General features: G+C 47.7%; 1 protein-coding gene across 1 annotated transcript; it reads left to right on the forward strand.

The window, feature by feature from the left end:
* The first annotated feature begins 3,279 nt into the window (after positions 1 to 3,279).
* On the forward strand, positions 3,280 to 21,364 carry LOC144107381 (uncharacterized). Its single transcript, XM_077640372.1, has 12 exons — positions 3,280 to 3,649; positions 5,678 to 5,695; positions 5,779 to 5,808; positions 6,786 to 6,839; positions 8,011 to 8,032; positions 11,336 to 11,469; positions 12,663 to 12,743; positions 13,886 to 14,212; positions 15,361 to 15,407; positions 16,979 to 17,261; positions 18,856 to 19,071; positions 20,783 to 21,364. The coding sequence occupies exons 1-12, from the start codon at positions 3,643 to 3,645 to the stop codon at positions 20,848 to 20,850; spliced, it is 1,287 nt and encodes a 428-aa protein (XP_077496498.1). The 5' UTR covers positions 3,280 to 3,642; the 3' UTR covers positions 20,851 to 21,364.
* The last annotated feature ends 615 nt before the right edge of the window (positions 21,365 to 21,979 follow it).

Genomic DNA, 21,979 nt, shown 5'->3' on the forward strand with positions numbered 1-21,979 from the left:
ATGGTGGCTACTCAACACGTGGATGATGTCGACCATAGCGTTGAACGGAGTTCAGTAGGTGGAGCGTCTCAGTTAGGGGAAGCTGTGGTGGACGGTTCTGTCTGGTGACACTTGTGCTGGGTTGCGACCACTATGGCCACACGTTGACTTCGTGCTGTGCTGAACTGGAGGAACGTGGATGAGTAAACTATAGTCTGAGAAATGCACCTGGTCTGCACAGGTAGTGTGTGGCGTATAGCAACACCTCTCGAGACGAGCTGAAGGACACCAGGTAAGAGTCTGAGCTTGCTCGGGCTCATGCATGTGAATACTGGAGTCTAGTACAGAAGTCACGCACTCAAGCCACGGTGGTCGCCATTTTGGCGCCTGTGCAGGACGGCAAAAGGCTACGGAAAGTGTCTGATTGGCTTATCCCTCCTTCACTCCACGGGCGTTGGACGCCAAAATGGCGCCGTTGACGTTACGTGAATACCTCCTCCAGTCTTAAATATATATGACACTGCGTTATAGTGGCTGTGAACTATAATGGGATGGAGTTTTCCTTGGTGTCTGTAATTTAGGTGGTATCGAAATTGTTCGAATTAAAAAGGGTTTGTAACCTATGGTCCCCTGGGGTAATAGCGGCCAAGAGTTGGGAAGGATACTACGGCGTGATAGAAATTTGACTACGAACAAAGACCAATCAGTCGGCACACTCGCGCCGTTGCTGCGATACCACAGCTGGCGCTGGACAGGCATCGTCATCATTATCATCATGATCTGCTTAATGATGACAGTTGCGATTATGATGTGACCATGTTTGTAGCGGGAGAGTAGGGGGGGGGGGGGGCGTTGAGCATGGAGACAGTGGCAACGACGTACACTCGTGCGTTTACGGCGCATGGTTCAGCGTTGCTTCGGGAACGTGTCGCGAGCGAAGGAATGAGCTCTTCCGCTCCATTTATGCCCCTGTGGCAGAGACCCATTCAGGAAGAATGTACAATCCTTGTGCTTGTGCAGGTATACGTATACAGGCGTTCTAGGGCATGGTCCCGATTACAGTGAACTAGAAATAGGGTCAGTGTGGAAAAGGGGGAGTTGCAATGTGAAGCTCCGAAGTGTCAACTGCCAACAGCGACACTAGCATAGAGTTAATGGCACTGTGTGCTATTCCCGATAAGCGTGAAGCGCGATATTTAATTCCGAAATTACCGCATATTGTTCTTTACGAGAAGGTCCACTAAAGACAATAGCGCTTTCGAAATAAACCAAACACTGCAACCAACCTTCGTGCATTGATTAGCTGTGGTCTCAGACGGCCACTTACCTGGCCGTTTCCAAGCCGCAAACGGCCTTCAAGGTTCGCGACCACCGAAGCTGACGTAGCGATATCGGTGGCAACGGCGTATACATCGTCTTATCGTCTGCTCTGGAATAGCACAGCATCGCCATTAACTCTGCATGAGTGTCTCTGTCGACAGTCGACATTGCCGGCTTCACACCGCCTATTCCCCACAGCTCCCGCTACTTGCGTTGCCCCTACTTTTGGTTCACTGTAGTCCCGCGAGCGTATTCACGTCAAAATCGGGAAAAGCACCCTGCCATCCTACGTGGTAGCAAGACGAATAAGACAATTACCACAGACACGTCGTTATCTTTATGTGGCGAAAGGCTTTAGAAGTCTTGCCAGCGTGGCTCATAACAAGCCACCTCAGTCGAAGAGCAACCAGTGTACTTAGCTGTTAGCCGGCTAGCGCTGGGTTCACATCCCTTCACCTTCTGCTCAATATTCGGCATGTCCTGAAAAGACACACGCAGTCCCTGGTCCTTCGACGACCGTATTAGGGCCAGCGCTTTAAGAATGTCGCAAAACCGAAGTACAAGAGCTCATAATGAACTTATCACTGGGTTCCTTGGCACTCATAAAGCACTCCTGCTGAAAGGACGGCTAGAGCAACAAAAGCTTGCGTTTCACAACATTATTAATTTTACTTTCCGTTTATGTATCTAAAAAAAGCTCATCTGGGCCCGTGTACCTAAGAGGCAGGCACAGTGAAGCCAATGTATGCTATGTCTTGCTGTGTGAGACTTAGCTGAACGGACACGTGGCTGATGTGCTTGTTGCAATACCTCATGAGTTTAGCCAGCAAGAATGCTAATAATTGCGGGGACTTGTGACAGTGATGACCCATGGGAACATGCCATCTAGGGAAGGGGCTCTGTGTTAGCCTTTTTCCTTGTTCTCTGTCTCTATATTACGTATACCTTCTACAAAAAATTGCCTAATATATGTATCACATGCCAACAATACAAAGCACTGCCGGTATATATCATTTCTATGGCAAATAAATCTAGTCTGGTCGTGACTTGTTAAAGGCATATACTTATTTTTTTCTTCTTTCATTTAGGCTATTGTATCATGTCGCATAGCAAAGAAATGAAGGTTGCAGGTTTACTGAAAACCACGTCCTATCGGTTAGTTCAGGCATTTAGCGGTGCTTAGGCGCGTACGTCGAGCGCTGTAGCCGTGGCAGCCGCCCCAACTTGTAATAATTCCTCGTCACTTGTAATAATTCCAGTGTAACTCCATATTCTATGGTAAGCTCACCATGCATCGGTTCTGGAATTCTTTTGTAAATGATAACGGCCATAAAATAAAAGATGACACGCATGTTACAACAATGGTGGTGATAATAAAAACAGCGCTCGGTATGCTGGCCACTTCATGCTCGGAGTGAATAGTGTGTATTGTAGGGTTTTTACTTCCCAAATAGACTCTGGCTACACGAAAGACGCCATAATTCAGTGCTCCGGATTAATTTAGACTGACCGGCATTCTTTAACATGTGCTGAAATACTGAGCGACCGTAGCGGGCAGTGGAAATTGTGCTCGGCACAGTGGAACCATAGAAGTAATAATGGCAACCATGATGGGAATGATTCATTTTCACGGTTCACATTGCATGACGTATTACTAAGGAGGAGCGAAAGAATAAAGTGGTCGTATTTTAACGTTCATAATAGTTCTTCATCAACCTGCCGCGGCGGCCGCATTTCTATGCAGGCGAAATGTCAAAGCTCCCGAGTGTTGTGCGATGTCAATGCACGTTAAAAATCGTCAGGTGGTCGAATTCAGACCGGAAGCCTACACTGCGGCGTTTTTCATTGTCCATGTGCAGCTTTCGGACGTTAAACCCCACCTATTACACTGCATACTAGTAGAAGAAGATGATGCGCTCCACCGGACCCCTGTCTCACCAGGAAACAATAATAACAATCACTGGTTATCACTCCTAGGCCGCGCTATACTTGCCTATGTGTACCCAGAAGACATAGAGCCTGACTGTATGTTTCTTGGAACGATGGCCTTCCTTTACCACATGGTATGGGAGTACCAAGAAAAGCCAGAACTATAGACAGGGTGACCAACTCGTATACGAAGGAGTATTGACAAGCGGCGATGTCCAGCTCAGACTCTGAGATCCGCCTACGGATGAAGTGCGGGGCCAGGACGGCAGCCGAAGCCAATGATTTCCTGGACTAAAAAACCGACCAGTCACCCTTAACAAGATCATCAGTGGTGCAGTTCAGGAGAAGAGAAAGAAGACGGTGCGGGGAAGCCGTCGCTGCCCACGTCTCGTCGGCTACCGCAAGACGTCCAGCATGGCAGGTGCTCACACTGCTCCTCACATATGCCCCTGACGACAACCGTCTACTCGGCGGTTCACTGAGAACCTCGAGCCTCTCTTATATCCGCGACGAAATTATCTCTCTGGCGCTTCCTTATCACAGTCGTGCGCGCATGAGGCGAGCTGCCTTATTTTCACTGTCCTTTCTTGTTTAGGCAGTGTCGTCGCGTCCTTTGGAGTCATGCGCATGTATAGTTCTAAAGAGTGCATTTCTGGAGGCAACCAGACGATTGTCTGCAGGCGCTCCCTTATGTGTCGTATAAAGAAGCCAGTAAAGAAGGCGTTTAAGCTGGGCCGTTGCAACGGCGGTTGCAACACAACTGAGAGTTCCCACGTTTCCACTATCTAGTTGCCCACGCGCTCAGAGACATCCGGGACATTGAAAAAAAGGAAACTTACCGTTCTTATTGGCCAGCCGGAACCATACAAGGTTTGCGTGTAGGTCTGATGGTTTCACAAGGCAGGCAACATAGTTGTATTATTTTTACTTAAACTTTCTTGCTGCGCAAGAAATGCATCTCATCATCAGGCTGCCTACACAGATGTGTTTTCGAGAACTCAATTTTTGTTGTGGTGACTATGGTGGAGAGAAAGGAGACCAGGTGGTGGACAAGATTTTGCTCAGTAGTTCTTTGTTTGCCGAAGTGGCTTGAAGTTTACTTCCAGCAGCTGGCGAAAACTTGTGCCCCTGACAAGGCTTTAAATGACTTCAATAAAAGAAGATTGCGATGCTCTCGAAGGAACTCGTATATATTAAGTCATATTTTTAGATATGAGCTGTCTATGTTGTTTGGTCGCTAAGACAAAAGCGCCTAGCAGTTTTGCTTTGCACTCGGTGAAGCTGCCTCTTGACTTAACGACAGGTTACATTTACTGTACACACTTTTGAACCCTCGTTCCTGGCTTAATTCAAGTTTCGACAACTCTGGCCTGATGGGGACTTGATGTAGGACTGTAATGCCTACGGTTATATAGCGTAAATTACAAAAGTACATACTTTCATTCAAGGCGCACATTTTTTTTGGCCCTTGTGTAGATAGCATGTGAATAATGCTGTGTGACATTGCCTTCCAGTGATTTCGGTTCACTTTTTACATTGAGTGCACCCAGTCCTGCTCCATATCCTGTTGAAAGTAGGTGCAGAAAGCTCGCGCTACTCATTTTGTTGTGCTTACGACAGGTGCACACAATAGTCCAACGATCAGCATGTAGACGCTCAGGGAACGCTTGGTGGGAAGGTTAGGAAAAGTTTCTCAGTGATTTCTGTCCGCCCATCGGCCGGCCTGTGCATGCGTGCCCCACACACCTGAACAAGCGAAGGCGTTTACATGTGACGTCTGAGGAAATTCGGGAGAAAGCAGACATTCCAAAAAAACTTGCGCCGAACAAAATGTTGGATCGCAGAAATGTTGGGTGGAAGGTTGAAGAGAAGAAGGCAGGAGGCACTTGGGTACATTGAAGGCACTCTGAAGGTTCTCGATGGCGAGATGTATTATTAACGTTGAAAGGTAGAGTGCCGCCGGCCGATAACACGGATGTTTCGAAAGGTTGGTTGTCACCTGTCTTCCTCCTTTCGTGTCTTGTCATAACGCGGAGAAGATGCACCGTTTCTCTTCAAGCTTCGTGTATAGCTGCTATTTCGCTACAGGCTCACAGGGATGTGATCAAGCTTTCTTTAACGAGAAGCGCAGCAATTTCAATTATGTGACGTTTCACCACACGCTCCTCCCCATAATACCTACTATACAATGTTTCTTTTTCCTTTACTACTCCTTTATTTTCGGTTTAACAAGAAAAGCACCGCCAGTGAACGTATACTGTCAGGTAAAAATTCCCAAGTGCGTTATTTTTGAAAGATTCCGGACAAAGCAGGCCATCATTTCAGACATAACTTTGGGCCTAATCTCGTCGCTGGCACTCGATGGCGAACGTGAACGCTAAAACTCGATCGCACGGGCACTTCTATAGTTGTCGCTAGATTCTTCTTTCTCCCTATCTCTTTTCCACAGAAGCGGCGCAGCGAAGTGGTAAGCCTATGCAGCGCCTGCACACTAGACGAAAGCTACAACAGAGATATGAATCGATACGTCGTCTCTCTCTCTTTTTGCAGCCTCTGGCGAGGAGACCGTTGCGAGTTCCGGTAAGCAGTCACTTGCATACTATCTTATTGGTTCAAGCCAAACACAACTGGGGACATAACAATGATAAGACATAAAAAAAGAGACGCAAAACTGTACTTCACGTGGGTTTTTCTTTTAAAAAAGGATAGTTTACAAAGACAAATCAGTGCTGAAAGTTAAGCAGTGAGCAGTCCCCACGCGACTAAGAAAAAAAAGAGAAATGGTCGCGATGATATGAAAGGTGCAGTAACTCTTTCCCTCTCGGTGACATCCTATACGCGGCATGAGATACGGGATGAAGAACAGAGCGAGCGAGGGAAGAGAGAAAGAGGGAAGGGAGTAGGAGGTGCCGTAGTGAAGGGCTCCGCACTAATTTCGACCGCCTGGGGATCTTTAACGTGCACTGACATTGTACAAAACAGGGGCATGTTTTGCTACTCGCCTCCATCGAAACGTGGCTGCCGCAGTCGAAGGGAAAAGGCCGTTATTTGACGGTGATAAGCATGCAATATTTTTTGCATGCAATATGTGTGCAGGAGTGCTGACAACCTGCTGGAAGTTTCAAAGGTCTTGGACACCATGCAGAACATTGCATTCTGATACCGCCTCCCGCATCCCCTTGTCCAACTCTTTTTCCCTCATCTCCCCTTCTCTTCCTCCTTCTCCCCTCCTGACCCAACTGCCGCGCCCTCTGTCTAAATACGGAGCACATTCTTTTCTTCTGTACAACATCTCTGTAATCCCCCTATAACCTTAAAAGCCTCCTGTGCGCTCACGTGTGGGGATGGCGTCGTCTGCCCAGCCAGCCGGGGTCTTTCTGGAGGAGGAGAACCTATAGGCCTTAGCGTGACCTAAAATAAATCTCTTTCTCTCTCTCTTTCTGCCCTTCTCCCTTTCCTTTCCTCAGTGTGAAGTACATAGCAGAGCAGACAGACGTTCCTCCGGCCACCCACTCCCCCCTTCCTTGCGGTAAACCTTTATCTCTCTCTCTGCCTAGATTCGTCGGCTGGCGTCCACAGTGGCAGCGACAGTGTCAAAGAGGCAACCGTCGGTAAGCTACAGCTTAAAGTGATTGAAATGATGCTGTTCGGTTCCTCCTTCGGTGGCCAGCCAAGCTGGAGGCAATAAGGTATTTTAGAATAGGTTGACCCTATGGGTGAGGGGGATAGTAGAATAGGGAGACGCGAGTGCTCGTGCGTAGAAGATTAACGCTCCTCGAGTTAGCGTTCCGTGTATGCGCAAGCCCCACCAATCCCCTATCCTCCAACCGATAGGGTCATCATATTTTAATTCGCCTAATGTCTGGTCTACGCTGACTACGGTGCTCAACGTTTAGTACTGGTCACCGCTCGGTGTATACGTGAACACAAGATCGCCGAGTAGTCAGTGTTCAGTCACAAAGGGGAATCGTATATATAGAGCGTCGACTTGAAAACTAATCACTGCTGTGAAGTTCTTTTAGCGCTTTATCCCTGTCTGAGAAATTTCGGTCGCTGCTACACTATCAAGAGAGCAACATTTGTTGTTATTAAGCTGACTCGTTTACTAAAATAACTGTTGACTGAGGATAGATCCTACAGCTGAGCTGGAATGTTAAAATAACTGTTGACTGAGGATAGATCCTACAGCTGAGCTGGAATGTTTAGGGCAAAAAACCCGCAAACGACAGAACGATGTGGACGGAACAAAGCAATTTATTCTCATGTCTGTGAGATTTTTTTTACGCTAACCATATAGTAGACAAGCATGCACCGACTAGGCAAGGATATTTTAGCAAAATCATTCAACCATACGTAACTGCGAAGGTAAAATTTTGCTTCAGTGATGCGCCCTGATATGTTAGAGGCAATGCTTCTCCCGATTGCGTTTTGATATATGTGGCGGTATAACAATCATAACGGACGCGGCAGAACATCGTTATGTGCATTTACGTTGCGCTAAAGCTCATTACTATGGCACTGCTTCACGCGCCGATGTTTGTGCTGTCGCCAAGGTGGCCAAGTTAGCCAATTCAGCTTCCATCCATTGGTTTGGATGCGAACAGTGCAAGAAAGAGAGCGAATGTGAATGAAAAACACGCCGTCACCTTTGTGCTGTTCAGATCAAAACACGCGTGATCAAATTGACTCAAGCTGTTACCCTAGCGAGCAGTTGCCTGTAAACAATCTTCCGGTGTAGCTGCGTGACAATTCAAGAATCATCCGTCTTTCCCGTGTTTCCAGACATCGCAGCGGAAAGTGGCCGGTAAGCATTCGCCTGGAAGTTCCACTCGGCACCTCGCTGACAGTAATATCCAACTCGCTTCCTCGCTTGTTTCGCAGGCAGTACTGTTCCAAGCCGCAAGCCAAAAAATAATTTAACTATATCCAAAAATTCTCTATTTAGGACACCTTTTACCTCTCTCAGTTTTCAAATCCTCTGCACATATATATAAACTGATCTGTAGAAACCGTTCTAAAAACCGATCTGTATATGACTTAACGTGGGCTACATGCCTCTCAATAAATAAGCGGACTAAATAATAGTTCTAAAGTTAACTATTCAATATTATTTCGCCAGCCTACTATAGTTAACATAGCTTAGCTGTATTCCGATGTGCTGCACCTCCGATAATGCTATGCCGAGAAAAGCGCTCTTCTAACTTAAAAAGCCTATTAAAAAAAATATTCAGACCGTTTCAGATTAAACACTCGGTATATAGGATAGCGCCAAAGAAGACGCGAGATGGAAGCATCTTCTCATTGTTCTATGAACTTTCGGCACAGATATCGTCCGCAGCGTCACCAATGGCATTAACGGCAGCAATTTATCGAACAATGAAGCAATGATAGTTCCGACGCGATATCGGCGAAGTGGCGACACGCTTGGGCTCGGTGCTGATCGCCGTATATAGGCCTTGGATATATTTTTCGGTGCTCGCTCGGAAAGAGGGGTCGCGTGCAGCCTTTGTACTGCGCGATAGCAAATACCGTATTTATAGAGAACGCTGCAAGGCGGCCGTACGAGGAAAGGCTTTCCGCACTGGCCGTGAATGCGTCGTTCTCTCAATTTCTTTTGCGCTTTGTAGCCGCGTTCTCGCCTTGCCATGGTCGTTCCTCTCATTTCCTTGCTAATGCTTAAAATTTCCCGAAAACACGCGTATTCGGTAAAACATTCCAATACGCGTTTAGTTGAGAGTAGCTCGCGTGTGTTCTTCCATCCTTCTTCGTAATATCGATACATACCAGATAGCTCTTTTTTTTTTTCGTTAATCCAAAAGAAGGGAAGATTCCTTTTTCGTCTCAGGCTCAGTTTTAGATCGAAAGTTCTACGAAAAAGGAAAACTTCCTCAAATGCAACGTAAAAGTTCGCTGATGAAAATGCGCACATGAATCTAGAAAGACGGGAGTGTGGGGATGTTCAGAGGTTCTGATCCCTTCTGTTGGCCCATTAAGTTTCAAGAACTTGCGGATGTACACTTGTTGCCACTTTGTACGCGATGCTGTCAGCCATCACTGCCGTAAGGAAATAATCTTATGTAATGGCGTAAAACAGCGCAAACTGAGGCGCAGCTGAAAGTCGAATAGAAAGGTAACTGTGTTGCCTTCCTCTCTTCTCTGTCTCCTCCAGTTTGCTCCGTTCTCCACCATTGTGAATTAGCACCAACTAGCCCAAACTTCTACTTTGTCAAAATCACAGGCTTGCGCTTACACTCCGCGAGGCGAGGAGTGCAGGTCGAGTGGGATTCGAATCCAGCGTTCATTGAACCTACTGCTTTCATGCAAGACGATTCTTGCAGGTTAGTCGGTACATAATTAGCCGGAATTCTAGCAACAGCACTCGACGTATGCTAGCCTTCTCTGTTGATATCAAGGGCCTATATTATCTATAGCAAAAAAAGTGTTCCGATACTTGTGGCTTTTCTGTGGACAACTTCATTGAGTTACTTTCCGTGCATCTGAGGTGTACCTATGCGCAGTGAAATAACACCCCCGTCATTAAAAAGAAGGAATATGCATCGGTTCGTTCCTAGCACCATGTCTCAGTAAAATCTGTTTATCAGCATATGGCAAACTCATCCGTGACTGTTTTCAAGGCGCCAACATTCAAAAAGTGTTTAGATTTGTTGAAGATTTTATTGTTTTTGTTGACTGCGACAAGGCATGTCTTTTCTGCTAGTGTAAGCAAGCATCTTTTGACGTTTTCAAAGTTCCTCGAACCATTGTAACTGACATATTAAATACCGGAAAACGATTTCGTAAAGTTTTTAGACATGGGACTGCATTCTTCAACCCGGCACGTTTGTTGGACATTTGAGCCCAGAGGCAACTTACCCTTGCTCCCTTTCCACCCTTCTCAGTCCAAGTTGGTCAAGCGAGGAATTGTGCAATAGCGTTCCACCAGCACCCTCAACAAACTGTGCCTAGGTCACAGCTTTGCCAATAAGGCGCAGCGCCAGTCTAGCGCAGGATACCAGCCAGCCCTGTTGACGTCAGTTGCCGAAAGCATGCTAAAAAAGTTGAACGTACCAGCGAGTAAGCTGAACGAGTTTGACAAAAAAAGGGCACAGAAAGTCGCGGTTATCCCGCATTTTCACGGGATCTTGCTCAGCTTGAAGAAAATTGGCGGAAGGGCACGTGTTAATGTCCTTTTTTCTGCACCTGTAAAGCCCTCCAGAATCTGCAAGAAGGTTACCGCTGAGGCCACCACCACGAGCTCTTTGTAGCCTGCAAGAAAGAAGTCATTTATTCCCTTCCGCTGGCCTGCTGTAAACGGTACGAAAGCCAGACAGGAAGGTGCCTTAATGAGAGGTTAAGGAAGCATGTCAGAGACGTGGAAACGAAGGCAGTGAGCGAAATGATTTAGCATGTTCTTGAATGCCTTAACTGCGGCCCCGCGCTTGAAAGCACAACAGTTCTGCGCAGATGTCGAACGCCACTTGGTTATTGAAGCCATCGAAATTGTAAGTTCCGGGAACACGTGTGTCAGCAGACCATGTATATCGCTCACAGAAAAAGAGATCAGGTACCCTGTAAGTCTAATCCACCCAGTTTCAGGCCTAATGCGGACGAGACAACAAAGGCGATATCATAAGCTTTCGCGGTGATTTCCTTCTGCTGTTAAAAACAGTTACTGTGTAAAATAAATGTTCTTTCAATAAAAGTTGGAGTTGTTAGTAGCGCTGCGTCCTGTTCACTTCGTTTCATTGTCCTCGTCTTTCTGCGCTACAATTCCGGCTACTGCTTTCTTTCGTATAAACGTCCCGTAGTTGTCCCCTTCAGCACAGTCTTGAACATCTTGTTTGTATACCACCGCTAGCGGCGCGACCATGACGGAGTGGGATCGCTCGGCGCTAAATCTCCTTCCTTCGAAGTCGCGCGATAGTGTCACGGGTGATGTAAAACCACCAGGTGCAGACGACGTGTGTTGGTCGAAAATGCAAACTTCCACTTCCTTGCGTGACGCTATCTGGCCTCCTGTCAACGCACACTGTAACAGGAAACCAGCCACCCTGCCTTGCTTCATTGCTTTCGCCCTTACATTTGTCCACGTCGTGCGCATCCGCAGGCTGCGACTGTACGAGAGGCTTCGTCGCAAGCAGGTGCTTCGCGTCAGCCTGCTGGCGGTCGGCATCCTGGCCGTGACTTTCATGGTCGTCAAGTTCTCTTCGTCAGGAGGGTCGTCACTCAGCGGCATGAACAGTACGGGACTGAAAGCAACTTACGAGTAAAAAAAAAAGGCTCCTATACTCCATCTCACAAGTAGTTCGCAGCGCTATGAGGGCTGTGGCGATCTAAACCAATCAGAGTGGCACGCTCTGCGAAAGGTGTTCCTCCGTACACCTCTACCCTTGACTGGTGGTTCCATCCATGGGAAGGAAAGAGCACCAGTGTCCAGCTGCTGCGTGCAGCAAACTCGGCCGACTAAGCGGACGCCATGTTTGCGAATGGCGGCGCGCCAGTTCTTAGCAAGCCTCCGCAGTGCAGTGTTCTTGCGGGCTTTCTCTGCTATTGTAACCGGTGAATGAAACGCTCGCACTGCTTTCAAAAAACCATCCTGTACTATCTTTTTAATTACTGCAATAATTGTTAAAAAATAGTCACAATTCACTGATCAGACTTGTGAAATGAAGTATAGATATTGCCCGGTGTTAAGAATGGGCAACGTTGGCTGCACCCAACCCCTCACAAAAGCGCCAGAGAGCAAGGCACACTTTATATATCATCAAGGGTCCCGACGGACTTCACTTGAGCCAGGGGCGGGCAGACCAAATGCATTGGCATTTCGTGGAAGGTGGGGTTTTCAGCCGTAAGGCCATATAAGCCACAAGGCACACAAGATGACTGGAGCATGCTCTCTATACTAGAATACTGTCCGTGTGAGCTACTTCGTCTTGTTTTCCTTCATCTTCATCCAAGCTCACCCGGAATGCATTCTGTGTCAATAAAAATGTGCGGGCACAGTAAGTGCCCTTGTACATGTCTGATGTCTTCCATGCAAAAAATCACACTTGGGCTAGTGCCGCCAAGGCCGCTAATGGGGTTTGGCACGCAGCTGCTGATGGCATGAGGCTATTTGTCCCTGGGCAAGTCTGCTACCTGCGAGGTGGCCTAACAGAGTCTGGGTTTGGGCTAGTTACTGTTGTATAAACAACGGACAATAGCGCTCTAGAAGCAGGGGCTTATAAAGGGAGACGAAGCAACGATATATAGTCTCGCCTCCCTTCCCCCCTCAAATGCGCTGTTATACTCGTGGGGGATGACGTGGCCCACGTGCTTTTGGCAAAAACTGTACATTTTCTCTCTTCCTTCTGCTGCAAGAGCTTCTCATTGTTTCGGGAGCAGCAATGGAACCGCGAATTTACCACGCGTTCATGGACGCCTTCTCTGCGCAGCGGACTCGGACACGGAGCAAACTTGGGGCGAAGCCCGCGCAGCCACCAGCGATGACGAAACGCCTCACTACCCTTACTACAGTGAGTGACGATTACCCGTGTCAATTGTCAGTACTGGCCTAGGCTTATTGCCCGTTGACTAGTCCAAGATTGTGCAGAACTGCACAGATAGCGGAGTCCAACTGAGCTTTGCGCGCCAACTTTATTTTGTCTTCTGTCCGTCGAGGGCGCTCGGGTGTTCTGTTCGTCTGTTATGATCATCATCAGCACCACCTGCTTTCCTGTGCGTGTACATTTACTTTGGCTTTCTTTCCGTTCTAAAAATCACCAATGCAAACAACCATAGTGCCGACTTCATAAAAAAGAAATGCGCCTTCTCTCTTGGCCTTTTTATTTTCGTCGGCACTACCGCACCTAGGAATATGATAAATGGATAATGATTACGGGAATAAATGATAAAAATGTCACCTTTAACATAAAACGGTGAAGGAGGCCATTTGGCTCAACAGGTATATATTAACGCCACACAACCGGTTGTGTTTTTATCCTACCGGCAAAATACATTAACTAGGACATGCGCGCTGGAGCAGTGCTACCTGTGCAGGTGTGTACTTTAGTAGGTTTTGGATTAGACAATCTGCACACTCTATCACGATTTGCAGCGTGGTGTCTTGGTCTGAACGAACGCAACTCTTTGTGTCGAAACGTTTGTCAACGAAAAAGAAATACTTTGTCCCCGCTCGCTATTTAAGTCTACAAAGTCAAGAAATCCACGTTCCCCGCTCTCCCTCTACTGTGTTGTTTTGGTACGTGAAAAATCAACCATTCTCTGAATCGGTATCAATCTGTGTTCTTTAAAAATGTGGCGGATTGGCCCAGTTGGTTGATACGTTTTATTTAAACCAGAGGCAACCAGGAGGTACCACAAGACCTCCAGACAAAAATTGACTGCTCTCCAGCAACACCTTGTATATTTAATTGTCTCGTGGTCACGCGTCTGCGTTTGATTGAAATCAATCAATCAATCAATCAATCAATCAATAAATAAATAAATAAATAAATAAATAAATAAATAAATAAATAAATAAATAAATAAATAAATAAATAAATAAATAAATAAATAAATAAATAAATAAATAATAAATAAATGAATAAATAAACAAATAAATAAATAAATCAGTCTGTTTCTTGACTAAGGGGGTTTCACTCCGGCTGCTTTGCAGTGGTCATCACCTCGCTCAAACAGACGACCACGCGCGGAGAAAGGACCACGTCGAGGGAGACGACTCTACCGCAACCAAGCCCCAAGCCAGAGGCGCCTCCGGACGCCAGCGAGAAGAAAAAAGGAAAGTCTCCCGCGGGCCGGGCTACCACGTCTCGTGCCCGCCTGGGCGGTGAGGTACACTCGGGAACCGACCCGGAATCCAATCACGACGAACCTGTAGACGACGAATCTTCTAACGGCAAATCTGCAGACGACGAATCTTCTAACGGCAAATCTGCAGACGACGAATCTTCTGACAGCGAATCTGCGGATGACGAATCTGCAGGCAAGCACGCACGACCAGTGGCGGCCGCATTTCGATGGAGGCGAAATGTAAAAACCCGCCGCGGTGGCTCAGTAGGGCGCTCGGCTACTGAGCCGGAGCACCCGGGTTCGAACCCAACCGCGTCGACCGCGTTTCGATGGAGTCGAAACGCAAGAGGCGCCCGTGTGCTGTGCGGTTCAGTGCACGTCAAAGATCCCCAGCTTATCGAAATTATTCCGGAGCCCTCCACCGCGCCACCTCTTTCTTCATTTCTTCTCTCACTTCCTCCTTTATCCCTTCCCTTACGGCGCGGTTCAGGTGTCCGCCGCGATGTGGTACAGATACTGCGCCATTTCCTTTCCCAAACAACCAATTTTATTTATTTTTTCAAATTGTAAAAATACGCCCGTCTGCTTTTCAATGTCAGTGCATGCTACAAGAACCCAGGTGTTCGAGATTTGGCGCCCTCCACTACGACGACTCTTCCCCTCTTCCTTCTTTCACTCCCTCCTTCCATACCGTCCTTCGTGGCGCGGTTAAGACATGCACCGAAAGTGACAGACACTGCTGTTTTTCTTTCCTCAAAACCATCTTATTTTTCGAATGCGAAAAACGCCCGTGTGCTGTGCAGTGTCAGATCACATTACAGAGTAGAAATTCATCCGGATCCTTCCACTACGCAGCCTATTCCTGCATACCTTGGCCCTCCTCTTCCATCTCTTTCCTTGGGGCGAAATCCAGGTTTCCACCTTTAGAGCGACAATAGCTGCGCCTTTCCTTTCCTCGTGAAGCATTTGTCTTCTTGCATTTTTGCGCACAGCCCCCGTTGGGGTGGTTGGGATATGTAGGGTAAGGGAATTAAGTAAGGGAAGGCTTTGTGACTACCTCCCTCTAATTGGACACAAGGACTATGTTTATGTAGAAAGGTGTGAAGGTCGGAAGGAAGAGAGGTGCTGGTCAACGTTTATACACCACACGTTAGAGGAGTTCATACATGACTCCGACACCTTTCATTCGTTCCGTGGCCAGTGGTTTCAAATTATCCAGCGCGTTATGTAGATGTAGAAGTGCTCGAAGTATTTATCTTTACCGTAGAGCTAACTCACGTATAGAGACTTCTAGCATAGCGTGTACCGCTGCCATTAGCACTTACCGCGTACCTCGCGCAGGCGGTGTGCATGCGCAGATTGGCATGAGGACACCAGATGCGCCACACGTACGCCAGTCAGCGCGCATCGGTCATGGCGGCTATAGTCGCATACAAATCAAGAACTCAGCGGTTTTTCCCTGTCCAAGGACCTCCTTCCAGCCAAAGGTGTCGGTTGAGTCTCATGACCCTGCCAGCGTGACAACGCAGGGAGCGGCGCCACAATGGAGAGAGGGGTCAATCCCCGGCCATAGAGGCAAGGGACTGTCCCCTTTTATCTACCGCTCCCTGATTTGTCATGCTAACAGGGTCATGAGAATCAGCCGACGCCATTGGCTGGAAGGGGGTCTTTTGACGGAGAAAAGCCGCTGCGTTCTTTCGTTGTATCCGAGTACAGCCCAAGGGCTGCGTCGAAACCTTATGCTTATGCGCACTGGTGGTACGCAGCGAACCACTGAGATCTGTGCGCGGAAACCCGGCAAAGTCTGGAAAACAGCGTTCGCACAGTGTTCGAATCGAGTGTCCAGAATGCTACACACATTACGTACAGACTCGACCAAAAGTATTCAGATCGCTGCGTCTTCTTTTGAGCCTTGTAGCAGGGGATTTACGGCTTCCCTGATTCTGTCTTAGGAGGGTGGCGGTAACCTCGTCCATACCCCACAACACTGTGATGGTTTCATGGGCGCTGTAAGCGTCCCACTGTTTGCTGAAAAGCAATCCCTTCGTCGCCAGGACCTTTGGCTAAGGCTGTTCGTGGCGGAATTCTACAGGCGCCATTCTCATCTCCTGTCGAACCAAACATGCCGAGCTTTCTAGAATGGACGTACGGACCGATAGACCGTCCACTGTGAAACAGTATGGTGGCAGGTGCCCCATTCTCGGTACTTCCGATTTGTATATATCTAAACCAATCTGTCGCACTTACCGATATTATCTACAAATTGGCGATTTGTCTTTAAATACGAATTGTATTTACGTTTTACCAATTTTTAATCCTGAACTCGTATCCTGTGTCACCGCCCTGCTTTTGAGCTGGATGTTTTTAAAGTCCCTCAAACTTAGGGCATTCAGCAACTAACGGCATCCAGTAGCGACCAATACGTAACTCAGTGGAAATATTTTAAACATGTAGTTTTGAGAAAACTATTTAGTCCCGACTCCCGAGAGATTCTGCGCAAACATAGTGACTATCATGGCCGACCCTATACTTCCTCGCAGCAAAATCTGAGGTATAAGCTGTTTCCTGCCCTCTCCAAGGAGGAACAGAAAACCCCAGGAGGGCGCACCCGGCTGTAACCTGGAAGCCTAGTCATAAAAAGTAAAAAAAGGGAAAAAGTTGGTTCCCACGTGATCACACCACGTGACGAGATGCGATGGTATCTATCATCACTACGCGCGCATGCATGAACCAGTACGGGGAAACTTTAGACCAACCTCCTTGCTGTAGACTTCCGCGCCATGGGCCGCGCAGACGCGCACACTAAAACATACCGACAACAAAACGTTATAGGACCGACTCAGAGTGCGAAAATCCGGGGGAGGGAACGACTTTATGGGTACCTTGCTCGCGAAGGGTGACCGCGCGACATACCGGTTGCATCTCTTCCCGTCCCTTGTTGCGAATGCATCCTGCGCAGTTGGCACTTTCCAACGACGCCAGCGCCCTCTGCCGCAAAGTCCAGCCCAGTGCCTCTCACGCAGATGAAAGCACAGGCGAAGGGGACGGGACGATTACGGAGACTGAGCCGTCGCCACCACCGGACTCGGAGCAGCAACCCACGTCTCGCAGTGGCCACGAAGGCGAGCCCGAGGAGGAGGACACCACGGGCTTGACGACTGCGTCGTCTCCTCATCGAGACGCCCGGGCTCTTGGCGCCACCGACGAGCGCGCGTCGGAAACTGTGCGCGTCGCATCCACAGGCAAGATGATCATACCACACGGTTCCAGTGAAAAATGCGCGATCTCAACCATACGTAACTTCACCTAAGGTTTTCATGCGATGAGGCGAGATTAGTAGATACACTGGGATGAGCTGCATGAAGCTCATTTTACGCGACAGCGTATACAGCTCGTTCGGTCGAAAAGCCGTCGACGGAGTAGTAATAGTCGACACAGCGTGTCGGAAATAATTGGGGGCTGTGTAAAAAAAATCGTACCATGGTAATGTGTGGTTCCAGCCACTGATGATTGATTGGTGGGTGATAGGCGATGACGAGTTAGTGAAATCGTTGTAATCAATCGATTAATTAAATAAATGAAAAAAAAAATGGAAAAAGGCGGGTTCAAAATTGTCAAAATGCTCAGAATGAAAGGGCAATACTTGATTATGCTAATTAAGAAGATTTAGAGTGCGTAATTTATCAATTAATTGAAATAATTTAAAAAATGAAAAATGGGTTCAAAGGAGTCAAACTGCTCAGAATGGAAAGCTTAACCCACTGCGCTATCGCGTCATGCCCTTACGGCGGAGCTTAAGTGTTCTCTCCAATCTTCCTTATCTGCTTAATGGTACGCGACCATGCGAATCTTTTTGCAACTAGGTCTTTGCGCCGCCTGGAATATAGTTGATTTTGATTACAAAAGCCAGGTGAATCACATAAGTCTGGCGTCCCTTTGCGATACTATTACTTTGAAGCCCGGTTGTTTCTATAAGCCAATTTGATATGATGGCTAGCTGTACTCTATGTCGAGATGATCAAATAACATGATTTTATAGGAAATATTGATATTTACGCTTCGCCCTCGGTGACGCCTGCATGTAATGTGGGTGAGTAATTAAGCGAGAAATCTCATTTAGCGGCTACATGCTGCCAGAATCACTCGCACTATATGAAACCGTCTGGCCAAAAATTTGCTATGCCACTCGGCCGACCACCGTGCGACCAAACGTCGACTGCACCAAGAAATGAGCACACCCTTCACTTTGCAGCAAAATACTTAACTTCACTACGAAATAAGCTTTTTCGCATATACCTGTGCATATGAAGACCATAGTCTTTTCTACTTAATAGTATCGTCACTCGCCCCACCTCGCACTGACGGACAATGAATTCCTGCCTCCCTGCGCACGCTCCGGGAGCCACAAGATTGGCGTCGTTGTTCGATCTGGGTATACATATACCGCCCCCGCTGTGGCATGTGGGTTGCAGCTAAATACGGCAAGCTTAAACACATCAACATAGAAAGTATGCGCCCCGCTCCATTGTGATTCATTAAATCCGATGGGGGACAGTGAATGACTGTGGAATATCAACCTGGGCGCACGTATACACCACCATGGTTGTGCTATGGCGCACACATAGGCAAAACAGCGTTTCTTTCTTCTGGGCAGCCGATGATGACGTGGTGGCTATACTCCCATTGTAGCGAGTGGGCGCGAGGGATCTGGGATTTCTCCGCGTCACCTATAGGCCATGAACGATGTGAATAGAAGGTGTCTGTGCACTCTGCATGGGGCGGCACCTTTCACGACGCCAGCGCCCTCTGCCACATAGCGCAACACCTTTCGTGCAGGTGAGAGCACAGACGAAAAGGACGGGGCGACCGCAAAGACGGCGACGCCACAGCCGGACTCGGAGCAGCAACCCGCGTCTGGCAGTCGCCACGAAGGCGAGCCCGAGGAGAAGGACACAACGGGCGTGACCACCGCGTCGTCCCCTCAGCGTGACGCGCGTGCCCTTGGCGCCAGCGGCGACAGTGCACCGGAAGCCGTGCGCGTCGCATCTACAGGCAAGGCCACACCGCAAGCAGCACATGTCATCGGCCCAATATTGCAACAGGATGGTCCCATCCTGGCCCTTTGTAGGGCCAGCTTTGCCAATACAGTTCCAATGTTGGGCCAATTGTTTACGGCAAGGTTCCACTGTGAAATGTGACAAGCTTAACCATATGCAACCTCCCCTAAGGTGGAAAGGCGATAAGGCGAGATTAACAGATTTGCTGGGATATAGGCTCGGTCAGGCCAAGGGGTCTAGCTGTCGGGGAGTAAGGTAGGCGTGCGGGCTTTTTTGTTGGTTCGACGTAACTGCGTAGAGGGTAGTGTAACGAGGGAAGAACAAGACGGGTAACACAACATGCCGCGACTTCCACCCTTAATGCAGAAAAAAAAAAAAGCTTTTAACCGCCTTTTTCAGCGGTGTATCGTACCCAGCAATTCCGGACAAAAGCATTTTTGAGCGGGAAGCCATTTATGAGCGCAATTTTTTTATATAACAATATTTCACTATAACAATCAACATATCGGCAGATCACACGAAGGCAGTCTTGAATTTTTTTTCTATTAACGTTTTTGCTATCGTCAAGAGCGTTCCTCGTTGGTTTTTTATGGGAGTCCTAACTGTTCGGTGCAACCGATGGAAACACTTTAAAAGAAATATTTTTCTAGATATCAGAAGAATTGACCACTACCTTTGTTACCGTAAAAGTATCTTACAATTTTACAATTTTCAAAATTTTTGCCCGAAATTGCTGGACATGAAACTATGCTTGAAGGTGCCTTTTTCTCCACTACGCTTGGACGCCATCACGTATGTGATGCAGCCTGTTTTGTAGCCGTTGTGCTGCGTTTTCCAGTCTGTGGGAGAGAGGAATTTGTCCTACTGCTGACGTCGCTAATTGGATGGTAATGATGATGATGAACCTCACCTGAGTTCTGCCGTCCACACCGCTTGCGCATACTACTGGCGCGTTTTGTAGAGGCAGCTGTTGGTGGTTCATTCCAGCAGCAATCGCGGTGGCTATAGAGTCGGGTTTTAAATTTCGCAGAGTGACTCTTGTGCAATGCTTCCTACACTAGCCAAAAGATAAACGTCTTGCCGAGCATGGTTATACTGGCTTAATACAATGTTCGCCTCTGAAAATACCGCAGGGAATTCCTTAATCGTTTCTCCAATGAAACGCTTTGGTTTTTCTGTGTCTGCGATTACTTTGGAAGGTCAGCTCTTTTAGAGCGTTAGTTCTTGTTAGCCCGTTCCCCAGTTTCACGCCGCTGTTGGCGTCCGCAGCGCCACCTGCCTCGGTTGGCAGGCGGCAAAGTGGAGATTCAATTTCAATTCAATTTATTCTCCAGTTATACACTGGAACGTTCTCCGGGCTTATAGGTCCGACTGGGCCTTGACTTCTTTCTTTGCTGTCACACCACAGCTAACGCTTATACATTCGCGTTACGTTCTCGTCACCGTCCTCTGATTTCTTGGTTAAACGCATAAAATCAAGCATCTGCACCATGGCTAAAAACAATGGAGCAAATATCTTTGAGGCAAAATAATAGTTTCTTCAGAACCAACTACTATTAAAGGTCTTCGGTGTACCCTGGGCGTCGCACCTGTGTGGCACTCGATAAAAAAAAAAAGAAACTCTACGCACACGGACTTGTAAGAGCGCCGTGAAGAAACAGCTGCGCCACTCACGTGTCCTGGTATTATCTCTTTCATTCATTCAGGTGAGATGCCTCCGGACTTGAAGACTCAGGCGACGGCCGACGCAGGCAGCACCACCCAGAGACGGTAGGGGCACCGCTACTCGGGGCGCCATCTTGGGGGTGAACCCCGAGGTATTCGGCGACGACATCGACACGGCTAACACGAAACGGCGACGTCCGGGTAGTGGGTCCTCGGTCACACTGCGCACGCTGTCTTCATGGAACTTCTTGCGTTCATTCTGGACTATCGTCATGGGCTATGACATAACGCGTTGTAGTTGTGAAACAACTATAGCGGCGCTTTGGGAAAATGCCCAGTGGATTGTGCCTTCCTTATTTTGCGCGTCTGGCTTATGGTGAAAACCGGCATCTATGTAATTGCGTTTAGTAACCCGCACAGTCGTGAATTCTTTCGACGAGTAGCGTTGGTATGTCCGCCAATAAGGACGTCTGAATCAGCGTTCGTTGCAAAACGAATACCAATACGACATTCAAGGCGTTACAACGTTAGGTCGTAACGTCGAATACGGTGACTTTACATTGATTCACCACGATACGTATATATATTGCATGGAAACAACGCGTCCTTAATTCGTGCTGCCTGACTGTAGTCAACCCATGTGCAGATACAAAAGAACAGCTTGGAGCTGACCACTGTTCTCGTCATCGCTACTCTCTGCTATCCGTGCTGCCAAAATGTTCGTTAGTGAATGTCTTTTTAATGCGTAAGCATTATAACTGCCGTGCAAACGAAAACCCGGCGTCCGTCTGTTCGCGTATAGCGGTGCGAGGCGGTGGTGGTTCCGTGACGTCACGAAGAAGGAGGCGCAGAGGGCACAGGTGCGCACCGGCTGAGGCCCGGTGAGCACTTGCAATTCGAATTGCAGTGCAACTTAAAAAACTGCAATTTGAAGATTTGGAATGCAGTCAAAGCATTGGAAAAAATGCTAAGAAATTTTCAAAGTGAAACTTAAATTGTCATTTCGGTGGATGGATTAAGTACGTCCACCCAAATCCTTCACGAATCAAAGTTCGTATGCCAACGGATTCCCCTTCGCATCAATTGCATTGATCACCTCGTGAATTTTCTTTGATGAAATCAAATATATTTGATCCACATGTCATAAATGTAGCTTTTCCGATCTTTCAAGTTGCTAGACTGATTACAAATTAAGAAAGATAATCGTTAATAGCAGTTCTTTTGTTTGTTTACTTTTC

This window comes from Amblyomma americanum, chromosome 10 (assembly GCF_052857255.1).
Source record: "Amblyomma americanum isolate KBUSLIRL-KWMA chromosome 10, ASM5285725v1, whole genome shotgun sequence".
Lineage (NCBI taxonomy): Eukaryota > Metazoa > Arthropoda > Arachnida > Ixodida > Ixodidae > Amblyomma > Amblyomma americanum.

What these genes read in the sequence shown, in the direction of transcription:
- LOC144107381 (XM_077640372.1), top strand. An exon ending in GCCTCACTACCCTTACTACA is followed by an intron (nt 12,744 to 13,885) that starts GTGAGTGACGAT and finishes GCTGCTTTGCAG; the next exon opens with TGGTCATCACCTCGCTCAAA. An exon ending in GGACACCAGATGCGCCACAC is followed by an intron (nt 15,408 to 16,978) that starts GTACGCCAGTCA and finishes CATCCTGCGCAG; the next exon opens with TTGGCACTTTCCAACGACGC.